This window comes from Amphibalanus amphitrite, unplaced genomic scaffold, assembly GCF_019059575.1.
Source record: "Amphibalanus amphitrite isolate SeventyFive unplaced genomic scaffold, NRLGWU_Aamphi_draft 001509F_arrow, whole genome shotgun sequence".
In the NCBI taxonomy this organism is placed as follows: domain Eukaryota; kingdom Metazoa; phylum Arthropoda; class Thecostraca; order Balanomorpha; family Balanidae; genus Amphibalanus; species Amphibalanus amphitrite.
In genome coordinates, this window is record NW_024883002.1 from 1 (window position 1) to 22604 (window position 22604).

A 22604-nucleotide genomic window follows, 5' to 3' on the forward strand; every position below is an offset into this window, starting at 1 on the left:
TGCTCTTCATCTGCGTGAGACTTCTGAGACTGCGACCGAGGCCCGCCGCCCGTCCCGACCCCGGACGCTGGAAGGTGGGATGCTCTTCATCTGCGTGAGACTTCTGAGACTGCGACCGGAGGCCCGCCGCCCGTCCCGACCCCGGACGCTAGAAGGTGGGATGCTCTTCATCTGCGTGAGACTTCTGAGACTGCGACCGGAGCCCCGCCGCCCGTCCCGACCCCGGACGCTGGAAGGTGGGATGCTCTTCATCTGCGTGAGACTTCTGAGACTGCGGCCAGAGCCCCGCCGCCCGTCCCGACCCCGGACGCTAGAAGGTGGGATGCTCTTCATCTGCGTGAGACTTCTGAGACTGCGACCGGAGCCCGCCGCCCGTCCCGACCCCGGACGCTGAAGGTGGGATGCTCTTCATCTGCGTGAGACTTCTGAGACTGCGGCCAGAGCCCGCCGCCCGTCCCGACCCCGGACGCTAGAAGGTGGGATGCTCTTCATCTGCGTGAGACTTCTGAGACTGCGACCGGAGGCCCGCCGCCCGTCCCGACCCCGGACGCTAGAAGGTGGGATGCTCTTCATCTGCGTGAGACTTCTGAGACTGCGACCGGAGGCCCGCCGCCCGTCCCGACCCCGGACGCTGGAAGGTGGATGCTCATCATCTGCGTGAGACTTCTGAGACTGCGGCCAGCCCGCCGCCCCCGTCCCCCCGGACGCTAGAAGTTGGATGCTCATCATGCGTGAGACTTCTGAGACTGCGGCCAGAGCCCCCCGCCCGTCCCGACCTCTGACGCTAGAAGTGGGATGCTCATCTGCGTGAGACTTCTGAGACTGCGGCCGAGCCCCCCGCCCGTCCCGACCTCTGACGCTGGAAGGTGGGATGCTCTTCTGCGTGAGACTTCTGAGACTGCGACCGGAGCCCGCCGCCCGTCCCGACCCCGGACGCTGGAAGGTGGATGCTCTTCATCTGCGTGAGACTTCTGAGACTGCGACCAGGCCCGCCGCCCGTCCCGACCCACGCTAGAAGGTGGATGCTCATCTGCGTGAGACTTCTGAGACTGCGGCCAGAGCCCCGCCGCCCGTCCCGACCCCGCTCTGAAGTGTGATGCTCTCTCTGCGTGAGACTTCTGAGACTGCGGCCAGAGCCCCGCCGCCCGTCCCGACCTCGCTGAATGGGATGCTCATCTGCGTGAGACTTCTGAGACTGCGGCCAGCCCCGCCGCCCGTCCCGACCTCTGACGCTGAAGTGGGATGCTCTTCATCTGCGTAGACTTCTGAGACTGCGACCGAGCCCGCCGCCCGTCCCGACCTCTGACGCTGGAAGGTGGGATGCTCTTCATCTGCGTAAGACTTCTGAGACTGCGACCGGAGGCCCGCCGCCCGTCCCGACCCCGGACGCTGAAGATGGGATGTCTTCATCTGCGTGAGACTTCTGAGACTGCGACCGGAGCCCGCCGCCCGTCCCGACCCGGACGCTAGAAGGTGGGATGCTCTTATCTGCGTGAGACTTCTGAGACTGCGACCGGAGCCCCGCCGCCCGTCCCGACCCTGACGCTGAAGTGGGATGCTCATCTGCGTGAGACTTCTGAGACTGCGGCCGAGCCCCGCCGCCCGTCCCGACCTCTGACGCTGAAGGTGGGATGCTCTTCATCTGCGTAGACTTCTGAGACTGCGACCGAGCCCCCGCCCGTCCCGACCTCTGACGCTGGAAGGTGGGATGCTCTCATCTGCGTGGACTTCTGAGACTGCGACCGGAGCCCCACGCCCGTCCCGACCCTGACGCTGGTGGGATGCTCATCATCTGCGTGAGACTTCTGAGACTGCGACCGGAGCCCCGCCCTCCCGACCCCGGACGCTAAGGTGGGATGCTCTTCATCTGCGTGAGACTTCTGAGACTGCGACCAGGCCCGCCGCCCGTCCCGACCCCGGACGCTAGAAGGTGGGATGCTCTTCATCTGCGTGAGACTTCTGAGACTGCGGCCAGAGCCCCGCCGCCCGTCCCGACCCCGGACGCTGGAAGGTGGGATGCTCTTCATCTGCGTGAGACTTCTGAGACTGCGGCCAGAGCCCCGCCGCCCGTCCCGACCCCGGACGCTGAAGGTGGGATGTCTTCATCTGCGTGAGACTTCTGAGACTGCGGCCGAGCCCCGCCGCCCGTCCCGACCCCGGACGCTGGAAGGTGGGATGCTTCTTCATCTGCGTGAGACTTCTGAGACTGCGACCGGAGCCCGCCGCCCGTCCCGACCCCGGACGCTGAAGGTGGGATGCTCTTTCTGCGTGAGACTTCTGAGACTGCGACCGGAGCCGCCGCCCGTCCCGACCCCGGGACGCTGAAGGTGGGTGCTCATCTGCGTGAGACTTCTGAGACTGCGGCCAGAGCCCGCCGCCCGTCCCGACCTCTGAAGCGGGAAGCGGCTGATGCCCGTCATCTGCGTGCGACTTCCGAGACTGCGGCTGGAGGCCTGCCGCCCGTCCCGACCCCGGACGCTAGAAGATGGGATGCTCTTCATCTGTGTACAACTACTGGGGCGACGGTTGGAGCCCCGTCTCGTGTTTCCCCACCTACCTCTGAGACGGGAGTTTGTGGGTCAGTAAAAACCTCTTATTCAACAGCACTGCCAACTGAACTGATCGACATGACGCCGTTCTCTGCAAGCGAGTACGACCTTATGTCACCCACCTGCTCTACTTCGAGGGCTTCAGTCCAGGATGCAGGGGACCATGGCACATGGACTTTTCCTGAGCACTTGATGTGCAATCAAACAGAGATCACGGCTCCCGAGAACCACCATTTGGAGGAGAACGAATACGGAGAACAGGGAGCTGAGTCTGATGTCAGCGACGGTGTTGAGGTGGCTCCGCCCCAGCACAGTTCTCAGTCGCGTACATCTCAGTCGGCGAGGAACGGCGCATCGTGCGGCGAAGTGCGGAAAAAAAATGTTTGCATATATTGCAAGCAAAAGAGAAATCTGATATGGCGCCATATCAAGACGGTCCACCGTGACGAGAAGGAAGTCAAGGATATCCAGGAGTGTGATTCTGAGCAGGAACGAAAAATGAAAATCACCGTGATGATCAACAAAGGCAACATGGAGCACAACAAACTCGTCCTACAAAGGGGTGAAGGTGACATGATCTTGGGAAGGAAGTCGGACCAGGCGTCCGTGGACGACTACGTGCCATGTCCTTACTGCTATCTTTTTGTGGTTAAAACCAACATGATGCAGCACATAAAACATCACTGTGTGGCTCGCAAAACAGAATGCCCAGACATTCCCACGGTGCTGGCAGAGAGCCGGACGCTCCTGAGTGACGGCCAAGAAGAAAATACTGGGTATCACAAGGACATATTGTCTCGTATGCACGACGATGCAGTTACGAAGACCATAAAGAACGATGAACTCCTGAAGAAGTGGGGTGCCAACTTGCACGCGAAACTTGGAAGGTCGGGTTTTGCGCAGATAAGCCAGCGCCTAAGGATGATGGGCGAAGTTGTCCAAGCAGCCGGAAAGAGCATGCAAGAGCTGATCAATGGCGAAGGATTTGATACGGTTGTAAGTGCCACCAAATCCGTCTGTGGGTTTGAGCAGGACAAGCTAAACGCCCACACGGGGCTGCCCACATACAAAACTCCTTCAAAGGCCATGCGGATTGGAGGCGAACTACGACAGCTGGCTGCTCTCAAGAAGGGCATTGCGCTGATCAAGAAAGAAGAAAGCGAAGTGAAAGATGCTGAGGCGTTCTTGTATCACGTGGACCAATTCTGGAATGTGAAGATCAGCAGCGTAGCGCTGAAGAACCGCGAGTCGAACAAGTATGACAAGAAAGACATGCTGCCCTTTACCAGCGATTTGAAGCTTTTCACCGAAAAAATGAAGGAACGAGTGAAAGAAATGACAGAAAAGGGAATACATGGCATGACAGACTATGCAAGGCTGAGCAAAGCGGTTCTCGCCCGTTTGCTAGTATTCAACAAACGCCGTCCTAAGGAGCTTAGCAGCATCCTGCTGCAATCATGGATCAACCGAGAGATGTACAAACAAGAGACGGTAGAAGAAGTGAACAAGTCAATGGGTGAAACAGAAAAGAAGTTGTTCAACGAGCTCGACGTCGTCATGTCCCGCGGCAAGTGCGGGAACAAGGTCCCCACCCTGATACCGAGCGACTGCGCGGCTCCGCTGCAGCTACTGGTAGACAACCGGGAGACGTACATTGACAAGGATAACAAGTATCTGTTCGCAAACCCTCTGGCGAGGACTACAGGACACTACAACGCAGGCGTGGTGCTTAAAGAGCAGTTGTCGGACATGGCACTAAACAGGGCAGATCTCTTCCATGCAACAAAACTACGGAAATATTGTGCTACAACGTCCCAGATTCTAGAGATGGGTGAATTCGATATGGAGGTGCTCACCCGGCACATGGGACATGACAAAGACGTGCATCGTGGTTACTACAGACTGTCAGACGCTACTCACGAACTGACGCGTGCCTCCATCCTGATGATGAAGCTGGACGAAGGATGCCTCTCAAAATATAGCGGACGGAGCCTGGAGGAGATGCTCACTGAAGGTAACTAATCGTTTGTACATGTGCTAATCGTAACATCACCATTCGTCTGTCATTTTAGCAGACATTTCATGCAGTTAAAGCATTAACCCGCGCCCCGCTGGGGGGGGGGGCAGAATCTGCCCCCCCCCCTCCCGTTTTTCGCCAATAACTTCTAAACGCGTTACGCCAGCGACGTCAAACTTTCAGTACCTTATCATACATCAATTTGACACGTTCCCTGAAAATTTGAGCGAAATCCGTCGGAAAATTTTTGAGAAATTGACGTTTTAGTGACGTCATGTTCGCCATTTTCGCCTCAAAAACGGCAAAATTTCAAACGCCGCTAACATCTTCATTTTTAAAGGAATCAAGACGTAACAAAAAAGGTTATACGTGATTCTACTTTGTCTATCAAATGGCTATCTCGGTTTTTTGAAAATTTTGGATTTTGGCCAACATTTTTCCAAAAAACTGACTTTTTTGGGAAAATATTTATAAAATCCAAAATTTTGAGTTTAGCGAAAAAACCGGAATATATGTCAAAGAAGTGGTCTATGTGCACCTACATACCAATTTTTAGAAGAATCGGTTCAAAAATGTGGGAGTTATTCAAAATTTTATGACGTCACGCCACACAAAAATTTTGAAAAATGATTTTTTTGGAAGTTCTAGACCTCGTACGGAAACAAAAATAGCACCATTCGATTCGCCGTGAAAAACTGCATCGGATAGACACCTTTTAAGGCCTTAACAACCAACTTCAAAATTTGACCTCACTTGACCTGACCTTGACCTGACCTCGACCTGAAATTCATCCAGAGGTGGTCCATATCACTTATTGAGTGTGCCTATTGAATTCCATGAGTAAAATGACCCATAAAACATGTGTCGCACATGCCCTTTTCTATATTTTGTTTTTGGTGACCTGACCTGACCTGACCTGACCTTGACCTTGACCTTTGAATGACCTTGTGTGCGACGAATATTGTCTTGGTAGTCTAAGAACACGTTTTGGGCAATCAGTCTCAGTCCATTTTTCGGCAACTACGGTGCAAGGCCGATACTGTAGAAACTTGCATTTTGTACCCTTGACCTGACCTTGACCTGACCTCTGACCTACTTAAGCAAAAAAATTTGGCTCTTAAGATCCGCCTTGTTGAGAGCTTTCGATTGCCGTTTTCCCCGTCTTTCTACGACCATCGGTTCGGAAGTTAGACAGGGGGGGCAGAATCTGCCCCCCCCCAGCAGGGCGCGTATGGCTGAATAGCCCAGCGGGGCGCGGGTTAATTTGCAATGTAGTGTTAAAGAGGCAATGCAATAACACCATGAAGAGAATCGTACAGAGCGAAGGCAATGTAAGACCGTTAAAGTTCACTGGTACTACTAGGTTATATGCAGACCCATGGTGCTGTACTTCAGATGAAGGACGAGCGCGGATAGCCAAAGCAGTCCGGGTACCACCGTAGCACATATGTTCCGTTCAGCGTTTTTTTTTCAGAAATGCTTGCCCATTATGGCAGGCACTTATTTTGCATCACACATATTCTTAAATCTGACAGAGACGGTTTTTCAGAGGACTTCGACGAGCCAGGCTCTGAAAATGAGGGCGGTCCGGCTGATGATCGCCAAGAGGACGATGAAGGAGGTGAGGCGCATTCACTACATCTCTAGTGTGTTCCATGTCAAGCTTGCGGCTGAAGTGCTCTGTTGAAGGCAGTGCGTGATTTCTGTGCATACATCTTACATTCTAAGACTCAAATTATTGAATGGAGTAGCGCGCTCAGCGAATTGCCTGGAACTGCCAAGGGGACTCCGACCGCAAGCTTGATATGGAACAGACTATAGTCCGGCCTGAAGTTTTATAGTGGGAGGGCAATTGCATAGGTGAGTTCATATGCATTTATTGAAGCACTGCGATCGATGCAGGATAATAAGCGTATCGCTCAATAACTGCATTGTCCATGCGAGAATGCCTTTACTCACGTCCGTCTGAGGAGGGAGGGAATCCGACCCATGGGCGATTTTTTTTTTTTGCAATAGCAGCTCGATGGCGGCGTGAAGCGCCGCCCGCCACCCAACCTCGTCTACCCTCGGCCTCGTTTGCAATTTTGCTAAATCTGTTACATATGAAATGTCATATGCAAAAAAGTATTTAAGCAACACTCACTGCGTCTCCTTTGGTGAAATCTTGAGCTTAACGTATTGAGACAAAATATTTTGATAAAGCTCGATAGGGCTTGTTCTAAGTTATCGAATGCTATCTTAAATTGTTCTAGCTTTTATGTTTTTTTTTTCGAGACACGTAGCGTTTCGTGCTGAAAAGCGCCATTTTTATTTTTAATGCTGGCTTTTATCATGCAAACCCTCTAAATATTGATGTAGTTAGGGAGCGAGGACTCATGAGCCCCTTTCCCATGAAAATTTGCTGTTTTTAGTTCCATGGGAGCGAAACGTAAGTGGGGTCGTATCAAGCCCCCCCTCCTCCTCAGTCGTTCTTGTTCGGGGTGGCAAAAAAAAAAGCAGTAGACAGGTGCAGGTTTAGGGGACGTCGTGCTAACGAAACGACAAACTCAAAATCTTTAACAAGACATGAAGCGAAAAGATCTTTTTGGCCGGAGGAATCCAGAGCGTCGTAAGCCTCGTCGTAACTGCGACGTGTCGCAAGTTGTGTAGTAAGTCGTTTTTGGAGGGATCAATCGATGAGTAGCGTTACTTAAGTAGTAAAGCCTGTCGCAAGTTGCCTGATTTGCGACACAACTTACGAATTTGAAATAGCAGTCGTAAGTTGTGTCGTAAGCTAACCTTGCTTTGAGGAAGAGGTCACAGGTCACAGGTCATTCGGGCCATGGTCACGAAATTTACATGGTTAGTGTAAAATTGTTTGAACTTGAGTTAAAATTTGGTTACAATCCGTTGACGCTAACGCGAGTTATAGAGCTTGAACCGACGGGTCATCTGTGAGGCCTCAATCCGTGCCAGCGAGTGTTAAAAATGGTGCATAATATGTTATATTAAAATTCATTGGGGTATTCAGGGATACAAAGCAGCCTTATATCATTCCAGCAACTACTGGCGAGTCCAGAAAGGCGATCTTGGACGTTGCGAGGGGCATCCCCCAAAAGATTCTCCCAATTCCAAAAACGACGTGTCTCAGATGGCCCCCATGACTCCAATTTAGCTCTGTGATGACCCCAGTTGACCTCTGTGATCTGCCGTGTCTCAGATGACCTCCGTGACCTCCCATTGAGCTCTCTCATTACTCCGAGCTGACCTCTGTGACCTGACGTGTCTCAGATGACTTCCGAGTTTTGTGATGACCCCAAGTTGACCTCTGTGACCTGACGAGTCCTATATGACCTCCAATTGAGCTCTCTCATGACTCCGAGCTGACCTCTGTGACCTGACGTGTCCCAATTGAGCTCTGTGATGAGCCCAAGCTGACCTCTGTGACCAGACGTGTCCCAGATGATCTCAAATTGAGCTCTGTGATGACCCCAAGTTGACCTCTCTGACCTGACGTGTCCCAGATGACCTCTATGACCTCTAAGTGACCTCTGATAACCCCAAGCTGACCTCTGTGACCTGACGTGTCCCAGCTGATCTCAAATTGAGGTCTCTGATGACCCCAAGTTGACCTCTGTGACCTGAAGTGTCCCCAGATGGCCTACAATTGAGCCCTGTGGTGACCTCAAGTTGACCTCTGTGACCTGACGTGTCTCATATGACCCCCATGACCTCCAATAGAGCTCTGTGATAACCCCCAAGTTGACCTCTGTGACCTGACGTATCTCAGATGACCCATATGACCTCCAATTGAGCTCTGTGATGACCCCAAGTTGACCTCTGTGACTTGACGTGTCCCAGATGACCTCCGTGACCTCCAATTGAGCTCTTTGATGACCCCAAGCTGACTCTTGTGACCTGACGTGTCCCAGTTGACCTCCAATTGAGCTCTGTGATGACCCAAAGTTAACCTCTGTGACCTGACGTGTCCCCAAGTTGACTTCTGTGACCTGACGTGTCCCAGATGACCTCTGTAACCTCCAATTGTGACCTCCAACTTCAACTCTCTTACCTCTCTGTGACTTCAAACTCTCTGAACTCATTTCTTCTAAAGCATAGCTTCTAGATGCTCTTTAGCCACGAATCTCCTGTGATCGACCCCAAATTTTATGGCAAATTATGTGAGCGTTAGCGATCACAAGTCACCCAGTTGAGACAAAGCTTCAGAATCAGAGAACATGCTTGACCTGGCTGTCTCATAAGCTCTCAAACCAGAAAGGCGAATGTTCCGTTATGCGTGATAGAGTTTTCGACCTTACTGACGTTTACTACGGGATCAGCTGATCGTGTAGCCTTTTAAATTCTCGAGTAAAGCGGGTATTTAAGCCTCGTCGTAGCTACGTTCTGTCGTATCCTCCGACAAACCCCTCTTTCCTCAACATCCCTCCTTTTTCGCTACGACACAACTTGCGACGGGACATGTGTCGTAACTTGCGACGTGTCGTAGATGGACTTGCGACGCCCCGGCCAAATTTATGTTCTCATGCATAACCATGTAATGTTAACAGAATTACATGGTTAAGTGGTTCTATTCCTAATGTTAACTATATTTTTTAATGTCCACAGGCCATGAACAGCGGAAGAAGGACCGCAAAAAAAGTAAGTGAAAGGTTTGGCGCCTTACATCGCCTGCATCAGCTTTACGTGTTGCATTATTTTCATAAACGTATTGAAATTTCCTGCATTAAATACCCTCTTTGTTAAATTTGTATACCTTTTTATATGCAAAGAAACAATAAATGTTGATGGTTTGCCCCTCCCGATTTTTTAGACTCGCTAGTAGAGGCACCTATGTATCTTGCGGCAATGGCTAACAAACAAAGAAAACGGCAGACAAGGAAGCATGAAGCACCAAGTCCAACACATTCTGCCGTCCAAAGTCAAAACCCCACATGTCAATTTTGGGTCATTTTTCGTTTTTTACACCATTGTGACCAGCTTGCAAAGCTCTATTTCATGCCATGAGGATTTTTTTCAAAAACCAAAAAAAGCTTTTTGGGAGAGGAAAAACAAATTTTGGAATTCACACGTCTTTGAAAAGCACGGAAGTGACACAGTCAAAACCCACTACGTCGGCGAAAACCCACACGTCATGGCTAACCTATGTGCCAGTGACAAAATCCACGTCGGTAAACCCATAGACGTTCTTGCAGATTATGAAATGCTTGCAACGTCAAAACCCAATACGTCGCTACACTACACAAGGACGACGTGAGGGCTTTTGACATGTGGTTATATGCTGTCTGCATTGAGTTTATCCTGTTCGGTCGCGAGGACGTATGGGTTTTTGCCGTCTTTGAAGCATCTTTAAAGCCGTATCAATGGACATCAGTATCAAATGGACGATTTGAGATACGGAGAGTGGCACGACATGCCTATAGCAAGTCTCACGGTGTTGCCGAATTCCGAAATGACAGCAGGGGACGAGTTTTGCTGAAGTGGAAAGGATGACGTCACTCAGTTGCTGGAGAGCTGAGGGCTGTTCACGGGCCCTGTGTGCGGTCGGACCGCACACAGCCTCCAAGCTCCGCCCACTGCGTCCCTACGTCAGCCTTCCGTCACCGCACACAGCGACCGCTGTGGCCGGTCGGGACTGGCCACAGCGGATCGTTCACCGCACGCAGCCGTGACGTCAGAGCCGCCTACCCATCCCCTACCCCCACGCCTGCTGGACGCACCGCACACACCGCACGCAGCAGTGTGCGGTGCCCGTGAACACCCCTCAGGGTCCTTTACAGCTGCCTCTCGAACCTTCTTCTCCGTTAGCGGTGATAGGTGTTCGCCCCTGACGCAGATGACGACCTTTTCCTCATCGGCTTCTTCTACGGGCCCTGTAGTGGACAGCCGCTGGCGTGACAGTGCGTCAGCGACAGTGATCCTGCTGGCAGGGGCGCTCGTCACTTCGTAGACGTACGGTAGCATTCGAGCCTACCACCTAGCAACAGGTGCTCCCGCCCAGTCTGAGAACTTAGGCGAGGAGCGTGTTCATCACGGACTGGCCAGTCCGGAGTGTTAAACGTCGCCCTCAGAGGTAGACGTTCCACCGCTCCATTGCTTGCACGGCACTGAGGGCCTCACGGTCGGACAAAGAGCACCGCTCGTCAGGACAAAGCACTGAGCCGTCAGGACAGCTGTGACATGATGGCACCAGCACCCAGCAGTGCTATCAAATGAATGATTCGGATGCGCGTGGCCGTGACGTCACCACTGTCGGTAGGTCTCGGTTTAAGGGCGTCAGAACCGGGCTGCTCGGTACCATTTTTGATGGTCTGGAACCTTGACTCTTCCCCCATCCACTCGAACAGCACTCCTTCCGTAGAATCACAGCAAGTTGTCGGATGTAAGCGCAGACTGGGATGGAGCGATTCGACCAGCAAGTCAGCGAGAGGAAACTTCTGAGCTCCCTAACAAGTTGTGAAGGAGATTCTGGCAAGCAGAGTCTGTCGAGACCAGGCCGGAGGTGATTTGCAGAAATCGTATCAACTCACCGTGCGAGATGAACGCTGATGTTCCTGCTCTCCGGATGGGGTTCCAGTTGCTCACATGCCGACCGGAGATCGATGTTGCTGTAGACTCTGCCATGAAGTCGAGCCTGGTACTCTTCGATTGTCGAAAGAGGATATATCTCAGCCACAATATGTGAGTTGGGCCACCTGATGTCAACGCTGCCCGTTGAATTTGCGAGAGAAGACCTGCGGGTTCACCCATGAGGACGCTTCAATCTTCTCCACGATGTCTTCCGCTCCTCCTGCACCTCATCTCGAACAGAGAGCAAAAGACGGCGCAGCTTGTAGTCCGTGGGCTTAGGGACGAGGATGGGACATTTGGGACGAGGATGCTGTAATGCTGGTAGCCATTGATGGTCGGGAGAATCGCATCCCCCTCCTCTTGTATGGTGAAGACCTCACCTGATGTTGGGAAATGGTGACACCCAGCTTTGCATCAGACCCAGGCCTGTGATGGCTTCCGCAGCGGCCATGTATCCACCAGGAAGAGGCTGGCATCCACCGACTGGTACCGGGCTGTGGCACGCAGACGTCGCAGAGTATTTACCTGTCACGCTGAAATGCATTCTCCCGAACCTGAGGAGGTTGGGTGTGGATGGCTCGTAAGTGCATCCCTAGAGACGGCAGACGTACTCTGCACTAAAGTCTCAAGGTCGAGCAGGTTTCACCAGCATCCACCGTAAGTGTCATCGCTTGCCTACGCCTCTCTGCCTCCAGGATGACAGGGCCGGTCACCTTACTTACTGCAGGTGTTTACCTTGCACTGCAACACATGAAACGCCATGGTGGCCTTCTTCACTCGTGTTAACTTCCTCTTTCCGACTGCAGCATAGTGACTTCCTTCCACAGACGCGTCAGGTCACTCGTCTGGCAGGACACTGAGGGGCCCTGGCTGTTGGCATGGTCAGCGAGCCCCTAGCTCCCGCATGGCCTTCTACAGATGCTGGGTGTTCTGTCAACCGCGGCTGTCGGCTGATATTAGCCACTGCGTTGTGTTCATGACGAGCCATCAGACGACTGGAGGATTGAACGCTCGTAGGCTTCACACAAATCGAGCACCTTCTCCAGGGTGAGGGCACCGTCTTGCAGGAACTTCGCTAGATGATGATGCAGGATCTGTTCCACCACGAGGTATCTGATCGTCTTATCTTCAATCGTCCTGAAGTTGTTGCTCTTGTTCTCCGCGGGTCGGCTCATGGCCGGCCGTAGCCCAACGGCTCTCGGTGACTGAGGTAGCCGCGGCTGAAGGCCGCCACGACACCGCCGTCCCAAAGCTGCGTAGGGTCCGATCATATGTTTCCGAGTAGTTGGAGCCTCGCTCCGGCCAAGCATGGGCACCCGAGCAACACGCGCTCCGGTGTGTCCGGACCCTCGCGGCACACCAGGCAGCGCGCCACTGCACTGGGCAGGCCAGGTCGCTGCACTGTGGACACTCGCGCTCGGGGTGGCGTCCGATCCTGCGCAGATAACTCTACGAGTGGCTCCAGTGTCCCGCCCGCAGCTGGTGGACGTTAACCGCCTCGTCCCGAGACACCAGAAGCACCGGCATCGGCATCCGGTCTCCCATAATGTTTTTTGAAGATGCTGTCTGTCCAGCTGCGATGCCATGCCTTGGTGGCGGAGCGGCCAAGGCTGACAGCCTTCACGAAATTAATTCGTATATGATTGTCCAATTCAATTGTCCAATTCAAACAATCAGCCTTTACGAAGCAGCGGACGTCCATCGGGACGGCGGCTTGCGACATGCTGGAGGCCACTTTAGCCAGCACGTCCACCCTTTCGTTGCCGGGTATTCCGCAGTGTGCCGGGATCCACTGTATGAGGACTCGGAGTCAGGAGCAGTCGCCATACGGCGGCACCGAGTGCCGTCGGTCGTCTGACTCCCAGCACCACTCGCCAGCGTGGCGAGCGCCGCCTGCGAGTCTGAGCAGACGATGACTGGGCTCTCCGCCGGGCCGCCTTCCAGCTGTAGCAGCATCTCCAGAGCCCCGCGGATCGTCACCAGCTTAGCGCGGGTACTGCTGCATATCTTGACTGCGGGGGCTCGGAGCTCGTGTTCCTCGCCCGAGGGGAGGATTATCAACGCTTCACTCCCTCTGGCTGAGACACCTCCCTCCGCCGAGCCGTCGCTCCATACCTACACGGCGTCGTCTGGAAGGGTGGCCAGATGTTCCTCCGTTTCCGAGCGCCGGACGTCGGCTGGTGCTGTGCGGCTGATGTGGCTGCCGATGTCTAATTTATCGTCCTGAAGTAACATATATTGGCTAGTGCTCGCAAAGCGGACACATATTCTGTAGTAGTCTCACCAGGCTGTTGGCCTCTCCGACGGAAGATGAGATGCTCTACCGCAACACTGTTTGGACGCTCTAGGTAGGCCCGTTTACCCGGTTGATGCCCGCTAAGCAGTGCTGAACTAAACAACCATGTCTGCTATTTATCACTAAATCACCCGGAGCAGACGAAAGTATATCATGCGGGTATAACAGATGTAAAGTCGGTATCACACCGGGCGTCAGTGTTTCCGAATAAGTATGTAATTAGAAAGTTAACTCTTTGAAACAAAGGTGATGGCCTGAGGTTAAATATTTTGTGCTGTGAGAAAATCATTTAAAGCAACCAGTAATTGGTTGTGTTTTACCTTTTTGTCTATCAGGAAGTTCGTCAACGGTGTCACAATAGAATAATTTTCACCTTTGACAACGTGTATAACTGTAGGGCGGCCCATTACCTGACTAGAAAGGTTGTGAATGCACCCTTGTCCTTCCATCGATGTATTGTGATTGGAAGAGCGTCACGGCGCTGGTAAAAAACTTGCCTCAGGCTAGTCAAGGCGTATAACAGGGTTAACATTTCTTTATTTTTTCAGAGCGATATGTAAAGTGGTCTGTGCCCGAAGTGCAGAGACTGCGGGCGATACTGAAAGCCCGCGGTGGGCGGGTACCCAGTATGGATGACCTCAGAGACCTGTACAAGAGGGAGCCGTTCAACGGCCATAATCTGAATGACATAAGATGCAAGATGTACAAACTTAAACAGAAGGCAGTAAGTATTGACAATGTATTGATGCACTTCTTTGTACTTGGCGCGTATGTTTGTTGCGATGCGCTATATTCGGTTGCTTATTTTAGGCGTGCAAGGGATGATTCCTCCTTGATACTAACTGAGTCAATCGTCAGTTAGTTCTTCAATGTTCATTGTCATAACTATGTAAGTGTGGATAAGGTGACCTATTTTTGAGTTCATAGAACTGGAGCCAGCAGAGCTCCAACCGCATTTTTTTACTTCAATAAGCCAAATTCCAGCGGTATTAACCCTCGCCGGACCTATTGGTTTTCTACATACGCGCCGGCCGAGGGGGGTACGACCCCCTCGCCGTTTCGCCCCTGGTGGAGCTAGCGCGTCGCTGAAAAAACGCTTTTGAAAACCGTAATAGGCTCAATATTGTATTTCCTTCACATAGCTCCATGACTCCGTCCGATTTCACGGCGTAACTAACATCAGTTCGGTGGTCCCTGCCCTCAGGAGTGAGCTGCTGGAGCGGCCGGGCCGGGCTGTTCTGGGTTGGGTCCGGACGGGACTTGGGGACCGGCGCCGCCCGCGGCGTCAAATACATGTGTCTGCCCGCGCCCCGATGCCGCCCGCGGCGACAATACATGTGTCTGCCCGCGCCCCGATGCCGCCCGCGGCGACAATACATGTGCCTGCCCGCGCCCCGATGCCGCCCGCGACGTCAGCAGTGCTCTCTGTGGCAGCCAGTGAACAGCCGCCACATGGCCTATGTCAGGATCGCTCGAGGCGCTGCAGTAGGTCCTGCTGGCCGTGTCCGGTGTTTGGTTGTCAAGCTCTGAAGCACCGTTTTTGTTGAGTTTGGTTATCAAGCTCAGAAGTCAGAGGCACCGTTTTTGCTGCGTGATACCGATGGCACGGACGCATGTACCATGTTCGGTTGTGTCTCGTGTGCCTGGTGTAAGTCTAGTGATTGTGTTGATCCGATCGAGTCTGTGCTAGGGTCCAGTGGCAGCGCCCGATGCCGTCGGTCCATGTGTGGTCGGCAAAGGGTGGCCAGCGGCCTAGCGTACGTCGGAGTCGTGAGCGTCAAGATGGCGTGTGAAGTGTGTATGGGTTGTTGTGTATCTCGATAACGTGTTTCCTCATAATGGTTTCGATGCTGTAAGTTCTCGTAAGTCCGTTGTCATCAGTTGTTCTCTGGTGTCCGTCCTTCCCTGTTCGGCACTGGCAGCGGTGCCCGGTGATAGGGCTGAATCGGGCCGGGGGCTGGGCTGTGCTGGGTTGGGTCCGGATGGGACTCGCGGCCCGGAGCCGCCCGCGGCGTCAGTAAGTACATACATTGAGTTTTACATTGAGACAGAAGCACCGTTTTTGTTGAGTGACACCGATGGCACGGACTTGAGTACCATGATCCGTTGTGTGTTGTGTGCCTGGTGTAAGATTGTGTTGATCCGATCGAGTCTGTGCTAGGGTCCAGTGGCAGCGCCCGATGCCGTCGGTCCATGTGTGGTCGGCAAAGGGTGGCCAGTCCGGCAGCTGCATTTTTGTGTCCTTATTGAAATACACTGTCAGTCGTCAGAAAATGAACCTTTTTGCACCGTAGCGGCATGCTGCCGTTGGCGTGACGCTGCACATGTCCACACGGAGCCCGTCGGTGGGCGAGCTGCAGGCGGGGCTGGCGCTGACGGGCGGCGCCAGCCCGCGGCTCGACGGCGCGCTGGCCGACCGGCTCGGCTCCTGCCGGACGCCGCTGGTGGCCTCTCAACTGCTCTGCGCCGTTGCATACCCGTTATTGTCCATTATGTTTTACCGTTCGTGTCTGATTCTGGTCTCCATGGTTGATCCTATGTCGTTCGTGCCAGGTTATGGTAACGTTCTTTCCTGATGTACATACCATCGCGCCATATTCTGGAACCGTTCGTGCCTGGTGACGGTACGCTCTCCAGTCCAAAATGGTGCCGTTTGTACCAGGTTCTGGTGCCGGGTCTCATAACTGTTCGTGTTAGATTACGGTAGTTACTAGTTATGCTTGACTGTTCTGTAGTTCGAGCCTGAATTGCCTCACCATTTGTACCAGCTTATGGTGCTGAGCCTGACGCTGATGCCGTTCGTTCCAGCATTGGATCCCGTTCGTGATATACAGTTGCGCCAAATTCTGGTCCTGCTCGTGCCCGATTTTGGCCACATCCGTGCCAACGATTATCTCAGTTGGACTTTATCGTCATATTGCCTTCATTATTGACCGCAGAAATGGTCCATTGAACTTCGGCACCTTACAAACATTTTATTTGTATGTGCTTGGATTGAATTTATGTGATTTGATTGATTTTATTTATCTTGGATTGAAGCACGCTTTACTCCACTTCGAATGGCGTATCGCCTCTCTCGTTACACATGGGCTCGCGTCGTTTTTTTTTTCAGCGTGACATTGACCTTGACCTTTGATTTTGAGCACATTTTCGAAATCCTCAGGTTCTCTTCTTTCGTTTGACACCCAATTTTTCCGGTTTGATGCTGCCTGCGGCCTGCCGTCCTCTAGAAGGCTTACTTTGAGATCACTACACATGTGCCGGTTTTTGCCTTTGACCTTGACCTCTGACCTTGAAAATTGACCTGAGGTCAAAATTTTAGGTGCTTTAGAATCGTCTCGTAAGGACCTTTCGTTTGGTATCGCTTCTGTTACCGTAGCTCCCTTATTTACGGAGTTAGACAGGGGGGGGGGGCGAAAAACGCCCCCCGGGCTGCGGTGGTTGGGATTACCCCCCGGGCCCGGCCGGGTTAAGGTGTAGACCTCGAGTCAAGGTCAGGTCATGGAGCCCCTCAGGCCTCAAGTCACGAAGTTGATCAAAGGATATCATATTGCATAGCATTCGATTCTGCAGGTCTTCCCGAGTCCAATGGTGTCTTTCCCGACTCTCTACTTAAATTTGATCGGGAGTTATTGACGAAAAACTCTTATGACCCTAGTGACGTCGTAAATGACGTCACGCAAGGTCAACAATGCAATAGTGAAGCATCGGACCTTGCAAGGAGTGCATGAAATCACGATTCCATGCAGGGACGTACCCAACGGGGGGCGTCCGCCCCCCCCCCTTGGGTTTTTTAGGAGGCCCCAGATGGAATCAGGGCCCCGTGGGCCGAAGGTCCACGTTGGTTAAAATCACGTCGGAGGCGAACGAAATTCACGGGAATCCCCCCCCCCAAAAAAAAAACACGTCAGGACAATCAGGGCCCTCTGACCAGCCTGACAAGTGACAGCTAGGGTCCTTCTTACTTCCTGGGGCCTCCTGTGAATAACCGTTAGTGTCTGTGTCTGACCGCTAGGGCCCCTCTGACTCCTCAGTAGAGAGGAGGCCTCTGAAGGTAGGAGGCCCTCTGTAAAGAGGAGACCCTCTGTAGAAAGGAGGCCCCCTGTAGAGAGGAGGCCCCTTTAGAGAGGAGACCCTCTGTAGAAAGGAGCCCACCCGGGATTCCTCCGCCCCCATCCCTTGGCAAAATTCTAGGTATGCGCCTGATTCCATGTGCTTGGGATAGTTTTAGATCATTCCCGGCGCCAAAATAGCAGTTTTCATATTTACCCATTGACTTAATAATGGTGAGGTCACGTAACCGACCTAACCACGTGTGACCTTTAGGAAAAGATCAGAGATATATACAAGTTGTGAGACCTCTGAAGGTCTCACAGATAAAACTTACATCTTCGTAAGTTTCATCTCCCTGTGAAAGTTCCTCTAGCACTGAGGGCGTTGCGAAGTTGCGACATCTGAGGACCGTGCATAGGTTCACTTATGTTATAGGTCACGTCACTGACCTGACCTGAGCTGAAAATACGGCTGATCTCACAAGATCCGGCTTGAGTCAAAGGTCAGGTATGCCAAGTTTCAGCTCTCCATCGCGGGCGTGTTCCGAGCTATTGCCAAAAAAAAGTATGGGGGCGGCACCCGCCCCCCCCCCCCCTTGGCCGGCGAGTGCTCGTCTTCGACTATTAATTGATGGGAACATATGCCACAATATGCGAATAAACGTAAGATAAGCACCGAATCTGTCCATCGTGCACCTGATAGGTACACCTCAAGAATTATTGCATGTCCGTCCCTCCAGCATCTCAACCTCCGTGCCTCACCGGCGAGCGACGCAGCGATTCAATCCATGAAGGAACATATCCGAATTTTTTCTTCCTAGATAGGCAAAACCTTTCATTAAAAGATGCACAAGTTTATTGCAACATCCTAGATGATGCAATAAATCGAGGCAAAAATGTTGCGATAAACATGTTGCGATAAATTGAAATTTGTTCATCTTGTGTTACGATAAACGCGAGAAACTAGTATATATGTCTGTACCACCACAGCCTATACTATTTTTATATGGAGTCCTTCATTTGATGAAAGATTAACATACTTGATATACTCGTTACAAATCAAGACAAACACTAAAAAAGTTATTACTCACTCAAAAAACATTGTGAACGCTTAGCAGGTGGCAAACATGACATACAGCAGCAGCACAGCAGTGACAAACAACAGGTGACGAACACGAGCACTGGTAACCGGTCTAACCCCAGTTCTAACACGTCGAACCCCAATTTTCCTCTGCAGCAGGAGTCTGTTCAGCAGATTGAGAACGACGGCTTTGCTGTAGTCTCCCTACAGCTGGTCCCGCCTTCTGTTCGGTAGTGCCCTGGAACCACAACTCGAGTCTCTTTCTGGCTGTTTCAGACACATCTTAGCGGTCAGCTGCCGCTGAGAGCCACCTTGCTATGATCCATGTCCCAGCGCATCTCCAGGAATTCTGCGGCTGTGGACAAAAACAAAAATATGTGCACTTGTAGGTATGTCAATCAGGTTTTACAGCTAGCTACTACATGGAATGTCCTTATATTATAGAAACTTCAGCTTACGCTGAAACATGTATGCCATTTTATGAAATTACACTTATTTATAACTTTTTTCCCCACGAAAAGTGCTTAGAAATTGAATGTGATATACTTTGAATAGTTAATTAAAACAGGAAATAAAAATTCAATAATTAAATTTGTATTTCTAAACATTTCTCATTCCAGGAAAAGTCATTAGGTAATAAATGTTTTACGTCTATATTACGCCTTACGAAGTTCTTCGCGAAAGCACTTGACAGATAAATGAACGCCGTTTGACAATTAAAATCGGTGGCTAGTTTATCAAGATAACAATGAAGTCCCTTTCACAAGCAGAGCTGTGTAGTAGAGCTGCTGAAGCAGGCTTTTTCCGAAGACAGAAAATGGAGTGCGAGAGCCTATTCAAAATCCATGTCATTTATTACAATCGCGTCAATCGTTCGCACATCCCTGTAAGCGGTTGATGCGATCGTGATTTCATGTATTTAATTAACCCTATTAGTGGCAGGCTCCTGGCTACCCCATATTAGTGGCAGGGGGGGGGGGCTGTTTACGACCCCCCCTTGATATCTCGAGATCTAACCGGCCGATTTTCAAAATTCAAACGGCATTCGATTTGGCTCAACGAGATCTACATTTCTAAAAAAAATAAAATTAAAAAATGTCAATAGGGGGGTAGAGGGGGGTAAAAACGGGCAAATTGCAGATACATTTTAGACTGTTTATCACGGCCAGGTTTCTGAACCAATCTTAACGCAACTTTTGCCGATCGATAGAGACTGAACCAGGAATTCACATGGATCCTAAAAATATGCATTTTCAAAAATCATAGGCGGATACAGATCATTGAGATTGGGGGTAGGGTAAGGGCGGGTAAGAGTACGCGGGCGATAAGAGTACGCATCAGCTGTTTCGGTTGCTTAGCAACGCGGGTTTGTCGAGTTCATGAAGTGACATGAAGCCGCCAGTGCGTGCATGTCACCAACGGAACGTGGGCGTTGAGCGGCGACGCTGTTGAGTTTAAGGCGATGAATATTATTTTCGAGCGTTATGATATTATTATGATATGGTACAATAATTTTGATACTTGGCAGTTGAGACAAGGTACATTTCCGTGATTGTTGTGGGAAACTTGTGAGGTTATCTGGGGAAATACTGTACAGTGCAATATTCTGTTTGCGAAGCTTTGCACAACGTTTCGGGGTTGTTTTGTGCGCGAATTGCATGTACGGTAAGAGGACGCACTGTTCAGGAGGGTAAGAGTACGCAGAATGATACATTAAATCGAATATACAGAAATATAGAATTATTAATCTATCGCTCAATGACGATTGTTTTGTAGGTATATCATCAATGGAGCACTGTGATGCAGATGCGTACCCGAAATACTTCCAAATACGAGTTATTCTCCTTTTTGATTGTGCATTTTTTTAAGAAACACACGACATGATTATTTCCTGATTTATAGACTTGAAAGATTTATTTTATGTTTTTCGTTTTGGATACTAGAATTAACTTAAATGCCTTCTGAGTTTGAAGTTAAGCATTTGGACAGTGCAAGCTGCATAGGTGTGTGTTCATATGCTTGCGTACTCCACCCGCCTGGCGTGCGTACTCTTACACACCCCATATGGTAAGAGTACGCAAGTGCAACGGTTCAGAAAATGTCAGTTTTAGACCACTTCCATTTACGCTGAAGGATCGTTGCCCCATGGGTTGATGGCTAATTCAATGAACTTTAATATTCCCTATTTGCGATTTCTTTCCTTCAAATATTTAACAAATGAGAGCAAGAAATCCACTAAGTGCGTACTCTTATACGACTTCACCCTACACGAAAAGTATAGTAAATAAGGTTTTTGTTGGTACTGTTTCTAAAAAGGGTGGCAATGGTCTTGTTATGTTACAATTTTCTTATGAGAGAACGACTAAAATTGTATTGGTCATGCATAGGCGGTGTCAGGGCACTTATGTTGGGAGGTAAAAAATAACCCCCCCCCCTTTTTGGACGCCTGGATCCGCCTATTATAGCAAAAACGTGTCAAAAGAGGATGCACAATAACTTTGTATATGTTATCACATGATACCTTTCATTCGCTGTTCGTAAAACTGGTGCAGCATCGTGATCTTCGCCCAAATGACTCGCTTCACGAATAGGACCCCCAATTCCCAGTGCTCTGGAGCCGCCCCTGGTAAAGTTATGAACTTGAAATTTTCAGGGAATGTGCCCAATTTAGTTTTAGGAAAAGTCAGAAAATTTCAGCATCGTAGCTTCAGCGGTTTCGGAGATATTCCCGAAAAACCTGAGGGGTGGATAAAAACAACCCCCCCCCCCTGCCACTAATAGGGTTAATGGGCTCTCGCATGAGATTTTCTGGCTGTAGAAAGAGTGTGTTTCAGCCTTAAGACTTGGGTGAAGGACAGATTGTTCAACAGCTCTAAGCTAACCCCCACCCCCATAAACTGCTTACCAGCTTCGCCTGAAAGTCGCTCTTCGGTTGCTCATGCGAGCAATTACGCATTAACTCCACGCCGGGTTCATACTGCTGTTGTGGGTTCTGCCAAGTCCCGTCGGAAACCTTCCGGTCGTAACCGGCAGACGTCCCTCTAGAACAGAAGCAGATGAAGCATTAGGCTGATGACATTATATTGTCCGGGCAATTTAAGGATAATCTCAGACGGAGGTTGATGACCTCAGTCATTTTTACGTCATATTCTGCATAATAGACAGTGATCAGGATATTGTGTGTATCGAAAGCTTTGTCTTTTACAATAAACTTGAGTTAGTATCGTCATTTTATATCCGTCATGGATTCGTTACAATTAAGTGATTTAGTTCATTACCAACACAGCATAGCTTCCTCGTCGAGCTGCGTCCTCCGTTGGTGCCGAGTCCAGCTTCTCACGCACTGACCCCAGCGGTAGATCACGACTTTTGGCACTGGTCAGACAAGCGGTCACCACATCTCGCCGTTCACCGTCTTCGTTCACAGTGTAGTGTCGCCTCACTCTTCAGTGCCAACCATGGTCTGACCTGGAGCGGTACCTAGCCCACGGCTTGCTCCCACAACCGCGCGGCGCAGTGACTCTGGACCGACTTCCCCCGTTCGTCCCGTCTGACACGTCGGCACGGCCCCATTCACGATGACAGATGGCGACAGGAGACGCCCCTCAACCAGATGTGCGGGCGGAACCGACGGCGGCCGGTCGTTGCTTCCCCTCCCTCCCCTCCCCTCGCTGTGTTGAGGCGACACTGCTCCTACTGGCGGTTGGGATTCGTCTGGGGATTAAGTGTAAAATCCCGAGCGGGGAATTTCAACAGTTCCCCTACTTTTCCCCAATCAAACTGTTCTAGAAAATGGGTCGGGGATAACGCACCCTTCCCCGTACGGGGAATCTGATCTTTTACCCGACCGAACCCCAACGGTGGGGTTTGATTGGGAATGCTGCTCTTTCCCCGTACGGGGATCGGTATGATTTCCCCATGTCTTTTGAACATATTACCGATACAGTCGGGGAAGGGATGGGGAACACGGACCGTCCCCTGATCCGATAGGGGCATTGTACGTTCTCCCCAAGCTTTCCCCAACACTGTCCCCGCACTTTCC

General features: G+C 51.2%; 1 protein-coding gene and 1 long non-coding RNA gene across 2 annotated transcripts; one reads left to right on the top strand and one right to left on the bottom strand.

Annotated features, from left to right (window-relative positions):
• The first annotated feature begins 2430 nt into the window (after positions 1–2430).
• LOC122373521 lies at positions 2431–15703 on the top strand. Its single transcript, XM_043351661.1, has 5 exons — positions 2431–4563; positions 6116–6187; positions 9172–9204; positions 13978–14153; positions 14634–15703. Exons 1-5 carry the CDS (start codon positions 2628–2630, stop codon positions 14637–14639), a joined length of 2223 nt encoding a protein of 740 aa, XP_043207596.1. The 5' UTR covers positions 2431–2627; the 3' UTR covers positions 14640–15703.
• A 2443-nt stretch (positions 15704–18146) lies between these two features.
• On the bottom strand, positions 18147–22196 carry LOC122373519. The gene is made up of 3 exons (XR_006255060.1): positions 21841–22196; positions 21468–21603; positions 18147–18917 (listed from the first exon to the last, which is right to left on the bottom strand). It is a non-coding gene; the product is annotated as an uncharacterized LOC122373519 (long non-coding RNA).
• Between the last annotated feature and the right edge of the window lie 408 nt (positions 22197–22604).

Excerpts from the sequence above, each read along its gene's own strand:
- LOC122373521 (XM_043351661.1), top strand. The coding sequence starts at position 2,628 with ATGACGCCGTTCTCTGCAAGCGAGTACGACCTTATGTCACCCACCTGC. Across the intron at positions 6,188-9,171 it reads CCAAGAGGACGATGAAGGAG|GCCATGAACAGCGGAAGAAG; the intron begins GTGAGGCGCATT and ends TAATGTCCACAG. Across the intron at positions 9,205-13,977 it reads GAAGAAGGACCGCAAAAAAA|AGCGATATGTAAAGTGGTCT; the intron begins GTAAGTGAAAGG and ends TTATTTTTTCAG.